Source organism: Rosa chinensis, chromosome 5 (genome assembly GCF_002994745.2).
Source record: "Rosa chinensis cultivar Old Blush chromosome 5, RchiOBHm-V2, whole genome shotgun sequence".
In the NCBI taxonomy this organism is placed as follows: domain Eukaryota; kingdom Viridiplantae; phylum Streptophyta; class Magnoliopsida; order Rosales; family Rosaceae; genus Rosa; species Rosa chinensis.
Window position 1 is genome coordinate 348718 of NC_037092.1, and position 14733 is coordinate 363450.

At 36.8% G+C, this 14733-nt stretch overlaps 2 protein-coding genes across 2 annotated transcripts; one reads left to right on the plus strand and one right to left on the minus strand.

The window, feature by feature from the left end:
* Nucleotides 1-396: 396 nt before the first annotated feature.
* Nucleotides 397-3778, minus strand: LOC112166279 (heavy metal-associated isoprenylated plant protein 7). The gene is made up of 5 exons (XM_024303081.2): nucleotides 3520-3778; nucleotides 3151-3295; nucleotides 2607-2809; nucleotides 1265-1355; nucleotides 397-1077 (listed from the first exon to the last, which is right to left on the minus strand). The coding sequence occupies exons 1-5, from the start codon at nucleotides 3526-3528 to the stop codon at nucleotides 722-724; spliced, it is 804 nt and encodes a 267-aa protein (XP_024158849.1). The 5' UTR covers nucleotides 3529-3778; the 3' UTR covers nucleotides 397-721.
* Nucleotides 3779-9750: 5972 nt separating this feature from the next.
* Nucleotides 9751-11444, plus strand: LOC112166280 (protein PYRICULARIA ORYZAE RESISTANCE 21). The gene is made up of 3 exons (XM_024303082.2): nucleotides 9751-9942; nucleotides 10354-10435; nucleotides 10550-11444. Exons 1-3 carry the CDS (start codon nucleotides 9925-9927, stop codon nucleotides 11146-11148), a joined length of 699 nt encoding a protein of 232 aa, XP_024158850.1. The 5' UTR covers nucleotides 9751-9924; the 3' UTR covers nucleotides 11149-11444.
* Nucleotides 11445-14733: the final 3289 nt, after the last annotated feature.

Sequence of the window (14733 nt, forward strand, 5' to 3'; positions counted from 1 at the left end):
TCGGAATGGATGTAGGTACCACCTCTTTATCATGAATCGATTTCTGAATATTCAGGAATTTGATTACGAAGGGCGGAGATGGGTTTAGGAATCATTCCTCTGGAATCAATACCAATTCCTTTCTTTTCCCATTCCACTTGTCTCCCATTCCACTTGCCTTCAAACCACCCGCACCCGGAATCACCGATCACTACAAAATAAAACTACTATCGGATCCTTAGGGGATATTGTCCCCATGCGTTGTTCTTCGTTGTTTGCCGGTTGGGACGCATATAACTTCTTCTATTTCTTTCAATAATTTGGGGTCAGAGGGCTTACTGCTCTTCTCCGATAGATTTAAAACAGCAAAAGAAGTAAAAAAATATAGAGATAAACAAAAGAAGTAATGCATCGAAATATGAAATGAGCTAGGTTTTTCGATCGACTTAGTACACTTGCAAATAAACATACACCAAAATTCACAGTTCAGAGTACAAACGTACATAGTTACACAGGCCAACAAGTAACTCATTATTACAGGCATATATCAATTAAGTACAAAAACCGTACCTCCTAAACATCACAGGATTTAACTCGGACATATAGCTAGGACGCATGCCAAAGGATGGCACAATGAAAGTACGTAGTCTTAATTTATATAGTTTGCAGCCGGGGTCTTATTAGTTGATTCATAACTAGACATATATAGGCAAAATGTTACAGGAATGACTACTTGTTCTAGTCACATGACAGAGCAGGCATTAGGGTTCTCATCACTGAAAATCTGAGGGGTATATGCATAATCCGAGTAGTATTTTGATGGCCAATATTCACTCCGCTTGATATCAAAACTCTTGTTATCATCGGATCCCTTGCCTTCTTCTGTTTCCCCTTCTTTCTTCTCCCCTCCTCCATCTTTGGTCTCTTCTTTCTTGTCCTCTTCTTTCTTTTCTTCTTCCTTCTTCTCTTCCTCCTTGGGCACAATGGAAACGTGCTTTCTGGTTTTTTTGTAGACATCATCTGCAAGCTTGGCTGGATCCACAACACCTGTTACTACAACCTGGTCATTACCAACGTCTGTTACTACGGATTCCACTCCTGCAACACATGCACAAACTCCAAATTCATTTTCAAATATATAAAATATAATCATATCCACACAAGAAAATGTACCAGTCTAACTTGATCATATATATATGCACTATACATACGCAAAGAACGTATTAGTGGAAAGATCCAGCATATTAGAATTAGGTTCAACAATAGGTTTTGTATAAATGCATACCTTGGATCTTTCGGATTCGCTTCTGTAAAACTTGAGCACATGCTTCGCAGTGCATTCGAACTTTCAAAATCACTGTAACAACAGCGGGAGGCTGACAAGAGAATTGAAACTAAGTTAGAAACAAAATTAAGCACCATCCTTTTTTTTTCTTTCTTTTTTTGTTTAGGTCGGGAACTAAGCACCATCATGAACCATCTCTTTAGTCTTTCCGTAGAACAGTCACAAATTATAAGTGTAGACAGAACTACAGAAGGCGGTGTAGTTAGCGAGTGTTCGCCGTTATTATGATTAGAAAAATGATCAGGGAAAGGCTAGCTTGTATGTAACTAAGCTGAGTGCGTGTGTCCTGTGCAACCGAGATTTTTTTTTTTTTTGGGGACAAGAATCCGAGACTTGTTTGGTTTCAGGATTTTGGGTAAAGGTTGGATTAGCAAAAGGCAAAGGATCAAAAAAAGAGCTGGATAAATGGAGCGGAGGAGAGCAAATTAAGGTGGAGTCACATGCATGGTGAGGCCATGCCAACGGAGTCGACGCAACTTCCAATGTGAGTGGGAAAAGGATAGTAAAAAACTAAAAACCATACGGGTACGACAATGAAGAAGCAGTCTCGATGATACGTGGATGGCTGGCTGGCTTGCTTTTGCTTATATCCAGAATCTAGATGCACATCACCTCTTTTCAGCTTTTCTTTTTCATTATATCATATCATTCCTAACAAGGAATCAGTCAATCAGGCTAGTTTGCTTTTAATAATAAATCTTGTGGCATGGCCTCATGGCCTGGAGCCCTGGAGTTATTTATCAAATTACTGTTGGTAGTTTCCTACCCCTTTGAGGCAATCAGGCAAAAGATTTGTATGGAAAATGGCCATGGTTACTAAACATGAGAGAAACAACACAGCATGGTGAGAGGTGAGTGGTGAAAGGTGGTGGGTCAAAGCTAGCTAGCAATTGACAAAAATTAATTGTGTCATGTTGCTATTGGTAGTGAAAGAGTGACTGGCAAGTTGATATAATCTTGTGAAGTGTGCCTAGTTAGCTTACTGTGTGGAATGGTGGCCATGGGTGGGGAGTCATTTTGCTGACTTTGAATTGTTACTTTCATGTCAGCATTGTAAACACCGAGTCCCACACTCACAGCTTAGTTAGCTAGCCACTATCATTTTAAATTTCACTGTTTTAGCTAGGGAACTGAGTCCACAGCCAGTAAAAGCCAAAAAGTTGAACTACTTGAACAATCCGAGCGAGCTTTCACTATTTTACTTCCCTGGAGATCAATGAGGTAAAAAAGAATGAAGGAATTGATGGAGTTGATTAAAGTAAGAGATGGAGCAATTAGTTACCTCCTCTTTTTTCTCCTCCTTTTTCTCTGGTTCTTTGGGCTCCTCTTTCTTCTCCTCCTCGACTGGTTTAGGCAAAGGTGAAATCAGCTCCACTTTTTTGCCACTTTTCTTTTGTAATCTCTCGCATACCTTTATGGGGTCTGCTGCTTTGCCTTTCACCACCACCTTGCTCGCTTTGCTGTCTGTAGTTACATCCTCAACTCCTGCACCCAGATTCAATTCATTATTATATATTAATTCCACCTACCCTTTCCTAATCCTTAATTAATTACAAAATCTTCATTTTCTCTCAGAAATTTAAACGTGAAAATTGCTAAACATCAAGTCTAAAGTCTAAACAATATATATATGTGTGTGTGTGTTCATATATAATCCAAAATTTTTGTTTTACTGGCTCAGTCTGTTATTAATTTTAAATTATTGTTTAAACTGAGCTGGAGAAGTGGATGAGAGAGACTGAGAATTCAAAATTTAAGGTTGAATGAATATTATAGAACATAATTGATATTAATAAAAGCTGAAAGAAGAACTGGAGTGAACTGACCTTCAAAACCCTTCAAGGCTCTAGCAACTTTCCTGGCGCAAGCTTCACAATGCATATCGACCTTGAGCACAATCTCCGGTGGCTCTTCTACCTTCTTCTCTTCCTCCTTCTTTTCTTCCTCCTTCTTCTCCTCTGGTTTGTTTTCCTGTTCAGATCCAAGCGACATTAATTATATCCATCTAAGTAGAAATGCCAGTGAAACCAACAACTAATAAAAGCCGGAGTTGGAGATCGAGGATGCATGAAAACTAGTCTATCAAACATTTTTGTTTAAAACTATGGTGAGAACAACTGTGAGCTAGCCAAAACAAGAGTACTGTACGTTGAGACAAATCAAGAAGAGGACATTCAGTTCACATGAATACTTACTTCACCCATTTCTGTGCTAGCTGAGCTGAGCTGCTTGATTCTAAAAGTACTTTTGGTTCAGAAAGTTGGCCGGCTAGCGTTGAATATTTTTGATTGGAAGATGCAGATAATAAGTTGGATCTGCTTCTGCTTCTGCTTCTGCTTCTGCTTCTGCTTTCTGCAACTGCAAGAGAAATATAGCCACTAGTTTTTCACTCTGCTGTGGTTGTTGAATTGAAATGAATTGAAATCTTGGGGAGTGGAGTGGGGAGAAGGAAGGGACACAAGGACATTTATTTTACGAGGGAAACTCCCCATATCTGACGTGGAATTGTTTAATGCAGACTAGACAATACGTCCATGCTGACTCACATGCTCATTATTTGCCCTTCATTTCCCTCTAAATGGCTTCTATATCGGGGTCTACGTAGGACACAGCACCGCCCTGTATTTATTGAAGACCAGGACGAACAATCATTTACCAAACGTCCAAACCCAGATGAATGGGTAACAGAAAGGTTAACACTATTCCTTTGCTATAAAAACTCGATCACTGTGTATCTACTTTGTTATGTTGAAGAAAAGCCAATGCTATCTACAAAAACTCAACTAAAAAAAGAAGTATATATATTCAAATTAATGATAGTTTAATCTCTTGGATACTCTCTGATCATTGGCATTCATTGCTAGCTAGAAAGTAAAAGATACAGAAAAAGCTAATAAATCAGCAAATTAAGGATGAATAGCTAACCCAAAAAGGCTATTGAAGTGAATCAAGTAATGGTGATAAGATTTCATAATGGGCAATAATATAGAGCCTCAATGAGCCCTAAGATTTTGAGGCATTCTAAGTGTCATGCTATGTAAGTAAATATATAAAATTTATTTTCAATTTCATATAATATATCTTGCCACATTATACTATTGCAATACCAACTTTACATTTTCATAATTCCTTTTAGATGTTAGGGGGTGAATCAATTATAATAATAAATTTAATTAGGTGACTAAAAAAAAGATAAGCTATTAATTATGTATTAATTTAAGAGAAATGTCTACAAATTCTTTGACCAATATTTTTCTTTATTGAATTAAGGGAGTTGTGATTATGGTCATTCAACTTTTACCTATTTGACACTTTAGTAACTCACCTTTTAAATATATCACTTTGGTCACTCAACTTTAACTATGTTATTCATTTTAGTCACTTCTTTAATTTTTTTCATTAAAAAAAATTATTTGCCACAATATTAATGATATTTTCGTCCAATCAATTGTGAAAAATTGAGAAATATGTATTAGAATGATTGGGAGAAGTGATCAAAGTGAGATAAAATGTCATTTGGGTGACTAAAGTGATTGACAATGTAATAGTTGAGTGACCAAAGTGATATATTTAAAACTTGAGTGATCAAAGTGTCGAATGAGTCATAGTTGAATGATCATTTGTAGAATTCTTCTTTTAATTAAATTCTTTCCTATAATTTTTCTTTCCAAATAGCATTAATATATATAATTAGGTGTCAATAAATAGGCATTAACTTTTCTTTCCAAATATTGATTAATTTCATCCAAAAAAATAGCATTAATAAATTGATTTTAGAAAATACGTATGTCTAAATTAAGAGGTAAGAAAAAATTTCATGTTAGTAGCCGTCATTAAGTATCATCTACAATCTAAATATATGAGAAAAAATAAACTCAAATATAACGTTTAAACCCTAGCTACATAAAGAGAAAAAATGAACAAAAGAATATATATATATATATATATATAATCATATGAATATATATTTTTCACATTATATTTTCAAAATTTACAAGAACCCAACAAACATTGAATTCATATACATGTGTTATGCAAATCTGTTGTGATCGAATATATGTGCAAATCCATTGATTGAATTACATTAAATTTTTCTATTCTTGATTGAAGAAAAAAAAAATTGTTGTTTAAATCTAAGCATGAGTGTAATGAAAATAAAAAAACCAAAATAATTTTTTTTTAGAAAGCCAAAATAACTTAGAGTTATTAGATTTTGGAAGGATAAGATGGTTTTTTTCTCAAGAGTTACATGACATGATTTGAAGAATAAGTAATGTGTATAGGTGACATGACATGACACCTAAAATTGAGCCCACAAATCTTAGGCCTCATTGAGCCCACAAATTATTTTCCTTTCAGAATATGCATATGCATCACTTTCTATATAATCAAACAAAAAGCTATCCTCACTTTACACCAAGTCTAATTAAGACATGGTGCAGATAAGACCCCTTTTCAAATCAAATGTCAATATGCTTCATCTTTTTCTTTAGTTTTGTAGTGGAAATCATCAATCAGTAGCAGCAGCTAGCACTGATCATGAGGGAATTAACCCAATCATAAAATGATAGAAAGTTAACTACTTCGTTCAAATTTGTCACAAAATGTTAATCTGATATGATTTCAAAGACTAAGAATATATAATTGAATCATTCAATTATAATCAAACAAATTTGTTGAACAAACTACAATGTTGCACTTGTTGAGAGTTAAAATCATATTTTGAAACGATTATGATAGATTGCAGAAGAAATTAAGCCGAAGGAAAATAAGAAGCATTATGTGGAGGAGGAAAGAAAGGGTGTCACAGTGAATGCAAAGGAGACCAGCCGGGGTCCCGGGGTTTTGGATTCCATGCCCTAAAGCACATACACAATGTGATTATCTTGTGGACTAAAATCCCTAACTTCGGTGGCGGGAATCCAGTGGGGACCATCTAGCCAAAACCATTCACCTTAAGACATTAACTGATTAACATCATCTGTATTATCTAGTCTCCGATGGAATGAGAGTAGTAGTGACTCATGAAGCCATGATCAAGCTAATCTAGCCAGAAAGCATAGTAACCAAAACAAGAAAGAAGAAGATAAAGAAAAGAATGGATGTGATTGGTATATTGGCCATTCTTGTTACACAACCCACTAGACACCCAATCAATCATGAAAGTATCCCAGACAAAATCTTGGGTTTTCTTTAGGGCAAATACTAAGACTGCTCGCAAACACCGAGAACAGGCCAAAAAATTTGACTACCCAATCCCTAACGATCCCTTTTAGAACTATATGGTACGTAATTCTTTCACTTTCGGTTCTTTAAGTGCTCGGTAATAATCATAAACGAACACAGCACCTAACAAACTAACAATTAAAGATGAATGCAAATGCACTCGATCAGCAGATCAGCTAGCCAATTCTTAACTAGCTCCGCAGCTCCTGTATAGATTTAGTGGATCGATGCTGTGCTTGCATGGGTCTTGCTGCATGAATTTGCCTAAATGATGACTCGTTTAATTTAGTTATAGATCAGATGCATGCTTATTACAAAACAAGCAAGAAAATGATATTACGATGGTGCCAAGAGGTCGAAAGCAGCACAGCTTTTTGTTTATGGATCAAAAGGGTGATTCTGAAATCTCATCTCCTGGAATCCTGAAAGCAAAAGCTCGTTATAATTCCAGAGCACCAAAACTTCATAAATTGACGTAACTGGTGGTCCTTCCCGGCTAGCTTACTGCAACTTAATGGAGGGAAGAGGTGATCGAGGGGTAAAGGACGGAGTACACCAATAAACACAAGGCCATAAATTGGGGATGCATGATGATTAAGTCGATCCAAACCTGGCCATACAGAAACCGATGGATTGGATCGATTTCGTCTACCAATATATCAACAAAGGCCGTACGATATAGACTTGCAGGTCGATATATACGGTTGGCTAAATTGCCCTATTTGCCATACAATGCATATTATAGCCAAGCCAAGCCAAGCCACCCCACCACTCCGATTAGTTTCAGAGTATTTGATTTGAGTTAGACTTGTATCGGGAAGATATTTTAGCGACATCAACAGATCAACTGTATCATTCATTAACCGATGGGAGCTCATTTCCATTTTTATTTCTTCCTTTAGATGGTTAATTTTGTTAATTGTTATCACGACTTGGAAACGAGACAATGTTAACGAGTTCCAGTGGAGAATAAATGGCGTCTAAACAAGATTGAAAATGAGTCGTTTAGAGTTCAATATGCATCGTCGGAAGACGCAAGTAAAGATATCAGAACATGAATATTATCACTCATTGAAAAATTGGTTTAGGGCTCAAACTTCATACTGTTTCATTAACGGGTTGTACTTTCGTATTAAGCAGGTCGTGTTTGTCGTCGATATATTTGGCCCTTTTCATCGTGTATGGATCGAGTTATTCTATTCAGAATTTAACGGAAGCCCAGGTTGGGACTTGAGTAATGTGTTGTGTGATTCTTAATTGCATGGATCAGGCCCAGTTGAATTAGTTGGAAGCCTTGGGTTGTAGGCCTCTGTCCGTTGTGTTGGGCTAAGTGGAAGGCAAACTCTTGGTAATGTGTGGACTTTGGCATGGGCCTGTAACATTTCTGAAATTGTCGGCAGAAAAAATATTTGTAAAGCATCACACGCATGCATGGAGCCAAATTAAGTTGCGTAATGTTGTTGTCCCATGGCCACCACTGAGGACTTTGTTGAATTTATTTGGTGGCTCTATTAACAAATCACTTTCTTATCAAGACACCAGCTCTAGGTCTAGGTGGAGTCGTGAGTGATCGAGTTACGTAAGTGAGAGTTGAGACCACCGATCAAGACAAACACTTAATTCGCTTCTGCTTACTAATTTCTTTTGGTGCAGTAAGTAATTAATACCTAGTAGAGTAGTTGGTACTACCAACCATATAATCTGTGCAACAAATAATAGTAATACTTGAAATAAATACACTAAATATGCTTGTGCGGGCAAGATATTATACAGACTAGCTAATTATGCTTGCAGGCCTAGCTTTCTTCTTCTTGTTGTTTTGTTTTGTTTTTTTTTTTTAAAGAAGAATCAAATCAAGGAGGCAAAGTTAAAGCATCCTTAATAAACCCTTAATAAAGAGACAAAGGACAATAAAATCATTTGTATAATACTAATTTTGAATTAGGATGAGGTTAATCCGGAAATTAAGAAAGTTATCATACATATAGTGATGGAAGCCCAGATAAAAAAAAAACATATAGTGATGGAACTCATGGAAGCAGATTGGTGTGATGATGAGGTACTAGAAGACCCGTGGGTGTATAATGTCTCTGTATTACTATTAGGACAGCGCATGCAGTCGTCAATTTCTGGAGCCCCCGGATTTTGAAAGTTTCAATCCATCATTTCCGTGCATATATATATGTCAACATTGCAATCTTGAATTGCTATGACTTAAACTAATTTTGACTTGAGTGTTCCCAGTCCAGAACCTGTAATTACTGGCGGGTATTCTCTATTAATTACTTAACCATAATAAGAAGAAGGATCGAGAATAATTGAAGTTGAGATGTTCGAGTACTAGGTCGACCTAGTTAATTAGTTACCTAGCTAGTCCAACATGGATGGGGCAACTGGATCGATCCGGGGACAGCTGTGGGATGTTCCATGTGCCATGTGGGTGCATGATCCCATAATTATTGCAATATTTGACTCAATTAATCCATCATCTATCTCTTCTGGCTAGCTACGGAAGCCACAGGTAAAACACCCGGTAAAGAAGCTCTCTCAGTAACCGGGCCGTGCACTTGCATCGACATATATATGAATGGTTAGATTATATTGAATGTATTTTTAGGTTATTAATAAAAATATTAATTATAAATATTAAGGATTGATATCATCTCATAAGTGTCGTGTCATTTACACCGTCGCTGCATAGAATAATTTTCAGTATGAACCAACTATCCTAATTAAGCTAGCTTGCAATATAATTTTACTCCACTTTTGATTATGATCACGATCATGTAACAATTAATTGAGGTATTGACCAACAAACTAACCCTATTTAAGCGCACCCTTATTATGATAGATTTAGAGTGTTCTTTTTCTGGTCCGAATTATATGATGCAGCTTCGCTTGGGATGTAATTTTACTTTAATTTGATGCAATATTTGTACTATAATGAATATTATTTATTGGATCCTGGAAGGTAAGGTGGGTGAATCAAAGCCAGCACATGCAACTGCGAATTTTGCGAACTTTAGCCATCAGAAACGCCACTATTTTCCCTATAGCGACAACGTCGGTGATCGAAGCATGAAATCAACATCCAATAACGACGTACGTGTCGCCATCTCATTGGCTGGCTCTTTGGTGTACGTACCAAATCATCACCTCTTTTGTTTCTTGAGAAACAATTTGTCATAATTTTTTATAACAACCAGCTCCTCCTTCTATCTCTTCCTGCTCTCTTCCACTCAGTCCCAGTAGCCCAATTTATATACGCCAACTCGGCTCATGCACTGACTGACTCCCGTCCTATTCAATCATTTTAGCGGAGGTTGTGTTCAGAGTATCAGATCCCATCTGATCGAGCACTCACTTCTACAACAATGGGGGAAAAGGAAAAGGTATTTCTCTAAGCAGTAGTCAGTAGAAAGTTGTTTATGCTAGCTTTTCCATATCTCTTTTTCGATTCCTTATGATATAGATAAGTAGATAACATAACCCATTTAATCAATTCTGCTCCTCTCAATATCTATTTTTTTGTGGCTGCTACTAATTATTTTAATTCTCAAGTTTTTGGCTCTTTCTTCTTCAATATTTTTTCACACATCACTCAATCCGGCCATCATTCATTCTTCTGTCAGAAACACAGAACCTGATGGATTCGATTCCTCATCTTCAAACCAGAAAACATCTACTTCGATCAATTCTTAATTACGCGCGCACCTCTTGTTTTGCAGGAAAAAGAAAAGAAAAAAAAAAACCTCCTTTGTATATCTAATTATCTATCTAATTTCTGCAAATGATTCATCTAGGTGACGATAATGATTCTGAAGGTGGACCTTCAGTGTGAAAAATGCTACAGGAAGGTCAAGAAAGTTCTCTGTAAATTCCCTCGTGAGTCTCTCTTTTCTCTTCCAGTTAGTTCGGTTCATTAATATATATATTGTGAAAAACAAACGTAAACTGAGTGATTTGTGGTATTAATTGGTTGGATTTTGTGAACAAGAGAAATACGAGACCAGACGTACGACGAGAAGAACAACCTGGTGATCATCAAAGTGGTCTGCTGCAGTCCTGAAAAGATCAGGGACAAGCTATGCTGCAAAGGAGGTGGCGCCATTAAGAGCATCGAGATCAAAGTGCCAGAGAAGCCCAAGCCAAAGGAGCCGGAGAAGCCTAAAGATCAGAAACCCAAGGAGCCGGAGAAGCCTAAAGAGAAACCAAAGGAGCCGGAGAAGCCTAAAGAGAAACCAAAGGAGCCGGAGAAGCCTAAAGAGCAACCAAAGGAGCCGGAGAAGCCTAAAGAGAAACCCAAAGAGCCCGAGAAACCTAAAGAGAAACCCAAAGAGCCCGAGAAGCCGAAGGAAGCTCCACCTGCGGTGATGGTTAACCCGTGTTGTATGGAATGTTACGGAGGGCATCCTGGTGGTCCCTGCCAAACTGGGTACGGTTACGGTGGACCTGCCCCTTACATAGAGTACGATGGCTACTACGGAAGGCCGGTCTATGATAGTTACGGCGGTGGGAGGAACTATACTACTAGTTACTGCGTGACCCGCCCCGATTGTTTCAGTGAAGAAAATCCCCAAGCGTGCGCCATCATGTAAAACCGTACGTACCTACCTAGCTCATCCTGTGCCTTTCGCTGCCTTTGTGGCATGGCATGGGAAAAAGTTTCCAGCTGAGTGATCCGGCCTTCATTAATTTTACAGTGTTAAAAGTTGTTGTTGTTGTTGTCGTCTGATAGAACGAAAGTAAATAATAAAGTATGGTTGGTACGTGATGGTGGTGGACAGGTCACGATCAGATCAGATTAGATTATCCAGCCATCCATTAATTATAGAGCTACAAGATGAAGTTGTTACCATTTTTATTCAATTAATGAAATAAAAGTTTCCAAAAATTATTTGCATATTTTGTCCTGTGCACATGCATATATGCTCTTCAATTATTTGTCCATCGATCACGTCTCCATGGGATGATCTGTGAATATTTGGTCAACTCTGTGTGGTTGTTCATTCACATGAAAGAACACTCCCCAAGCCTACAAACTTGGTTAAAATATTAAATGCTGCTCCGATTACACTCGTTTATATTGCCGACAAAGAAGTAGGAGAAGTCCAACGCAACTACATTTTCTATTGAAAATCTGGATCGGAGTTTGTTTTTCAAACTTCTTTTCTATAAAAGACTATATATGAGTATAATAATGGTTGGTAGTACCAACTGCCTTTTTACTAGAGAAGCAACTTTGATATGCGTGTCAACCAGTAAATTCCATTCCTAGGACGTTTAATTTCTTTTTTATTTTAGGGCGGAAAAGTTAGCCATACCTAAAATATTATCAGTTGGAAATGATAGGACGGACCTAACCTCCGGGTACTATAGATCGTGCTATAGGTTATAGGTTCATAAAAGTAAATCAGCCGATCATACCATACTAACACTTCTAGCAAAATAGGCATCTCACACCGATTTTATAAAGCCACTAATATCTGCGTGAATTGGCAATATGTACAAATAACCGTGTGAGATAAGTATAGGAGGGCCCGCAAGAGTTTATGGAATAATAATAACCACAAAAGTCCTAGTGAACCAACATCAGAGACAGACTTCTATGTGAAAACTAAAATACTTTATGATTTACTCACACGGTGGTCCGTGTGAACCCTAATTCACACATAGTTCTGTATATAACAAATATTAGTCTATTAAAAAATTGTTTTTTTTTATGCTATATGAATTATATAGTGACTGTCTTCAGTAGCTAAAACTTTTTGACACAAATATCAATATGAAATGAGCATTACACATATTTGTATGAGATAAAGATACATACATTTGTGTGAGAGAAAGACACACATACGGATGTTTGTAGCAATTTGATCCATTAAACAATTGAAAATTCATTTCACAAAGATTTCTGTAGTAATTTGATCCATTAAACTACTGCATTTACTCCGTCATCATCTCTCTCTCTCTCTCTCTCTCTCTCTCACTTTGTCGCCTTATCCAAAATGAACAAAAGTCACAAAGTCCAAGCTCTTCATCATCTGAATCATCTTCAGCCAATTCATCTTCATTTGAATCCACCTTGAGTACAATCACATAGTCTTCAACAACATTTTCTTTATCTAAGTCTGACAACATCCATTTCATGAGGTACCTGTCAACTCGACTAAATATATTTTGTTCTTCCATAGTCATTGGTTCTTAAGCATCGATGTCGGTGCGAATCTTGTCGTCCGATAGCAGTTTCTTTGGCAGTGGAGATTCTGTGCGAAGATTGGGTCCAGGCAGACTACCATAAGAGACATGGCGACAGGTAAGCGCAATTTGAAGTGTTTGTGTAGATCTGATTTGGTTACTTTCATTTTTCAATACATTGTTGAGTGGGTTTTGTAAGGTTAAGATGAGGAGAGAGAAGTGTTTGTGTATATAGGTTTGATGTGGAAGAGTTTTGAACCGAATAGTACATTTATAGATCTGTTTTGCAAGACGGGGGATTTGGATTTGGGTATTCAGTCTGTGGTGATATGGTGAAGGTTAAGGTGTCGCTGAATTTGTTTGCTTTTACTTATTTGATTGATGGGTATTGTAAGGCTGGTAGTTTAGAGGTTGCAAATGGATTGCTGTGACAACCTGGAAAGTTATTATTGAGAAAAAAAAAAAATTTATCCAATTTTACTAGTTTTAAAGCTCTTGAAAAATATTTGAAATTTTTGTTTAGTAGGTCAAATTTTATTTTTAGTTACATAAGAATAAAGTAGACATTTTCACGAGTTCGTAGCAATTTTCGGTGATTTTTTCGGATTCTCCAGCTATTTTTATTGATTTTTTTTAAGTTTGAGTAGAAATTACATTAGTTTGGACACATGTCGCATTATTATTGGTTCGTATGCATTACTTGGTGACCAAGGACAGCAGCCCTACGTGTTGCAAGTGGGAACATGTATATAAGATGTTTGACATGTGGCAGATAGTGATAATGCAATTGATCAAATATGGACATGTGGCATACAAGCGTTGGAAAATTAGTAATGCCATGACAAGTGTCATTCATTTATGGACCAAAATCAGATTTATGACCCATTATGTCGGTTTACCTGACCCTATAAATAGGCTACCCAGCTTCAACTATTTTCCCCCCACAATTTTCGGAGTTTCTCTCTCCTACATTTCTCTCTTTCTATTTTCTCTCTCTAGGATTTGTTTTTGGTATAAACTTTTGAACCATAAGTCCGATTTAGGATCTGTTTTCGCCTACGAATTCGTCTTGACAAGCTCTTTCTATTGGTGGAAAGAAAATTCAGATTTGGTGAAACTATTATTTTTGACGACCTAGGAGGCTTGATTTTATATTGTATTGTCCACGATTATCGGAAATAAGGTAGGGGGATCTCGGGGAAACGTTTTATGATTGGATGTTGATTTATGTGCTTCGTGTATATGTTATTCTTGTTAATATTATTTTTGAATGATTTATTTAATAATATTTGAATTACATGTACTGAATGTACCTTGATCGATGTAACTATGCATGTTTCATGGAGGTGGTTATTCATCAATTGTAAAGAAGTTGGGGGGAAATTATGGTTGTTTGGTGATTGTGGGAATTATATTTTGTGTAGTTGAGTCTGAACATTGTAGGGATCAAGCTCAGGCGAGCCCGTGTGCACATTTAGGTTTAGAATATCGGCGGTATAATTGTCGATATATTTGGGTGATTTGGGCTTGGAGATCAATGTTTCGGATAAGATGACTAGCAAAAGGGGTTTTGGGAGATTTGAATGAGTCAGGGGATTAATTTATATGTTTGGATATTCAAGTCACAGTTGCAAAACTGTAAAGTACACGGGATGAGACGTGTAGGCTTGCGTATTCTGGTATATGAATTAACATGTATATAAATGGAGTTGGATTGCATCATTGTTTGATATGCATGTTATAATTGAAATATATGATGGTATTATCTTTGGTCAATTATCCATGAGGAAGTTTTATGTCCCTATTGAGCCGCTAGTTGAGCTCACCCCCTTAACAGATTTTGCAGGCATGGAATCAAGATACTAGCAAGAAGTTCCGATATGTATATAATGTCAAATCGGTTGTGAAACTTGTGTTTTCTTTATGTTTGTTTGGAATAAAAAATGAGTACTAGTGTACTATGTGATAAAGATAATGTAATATAT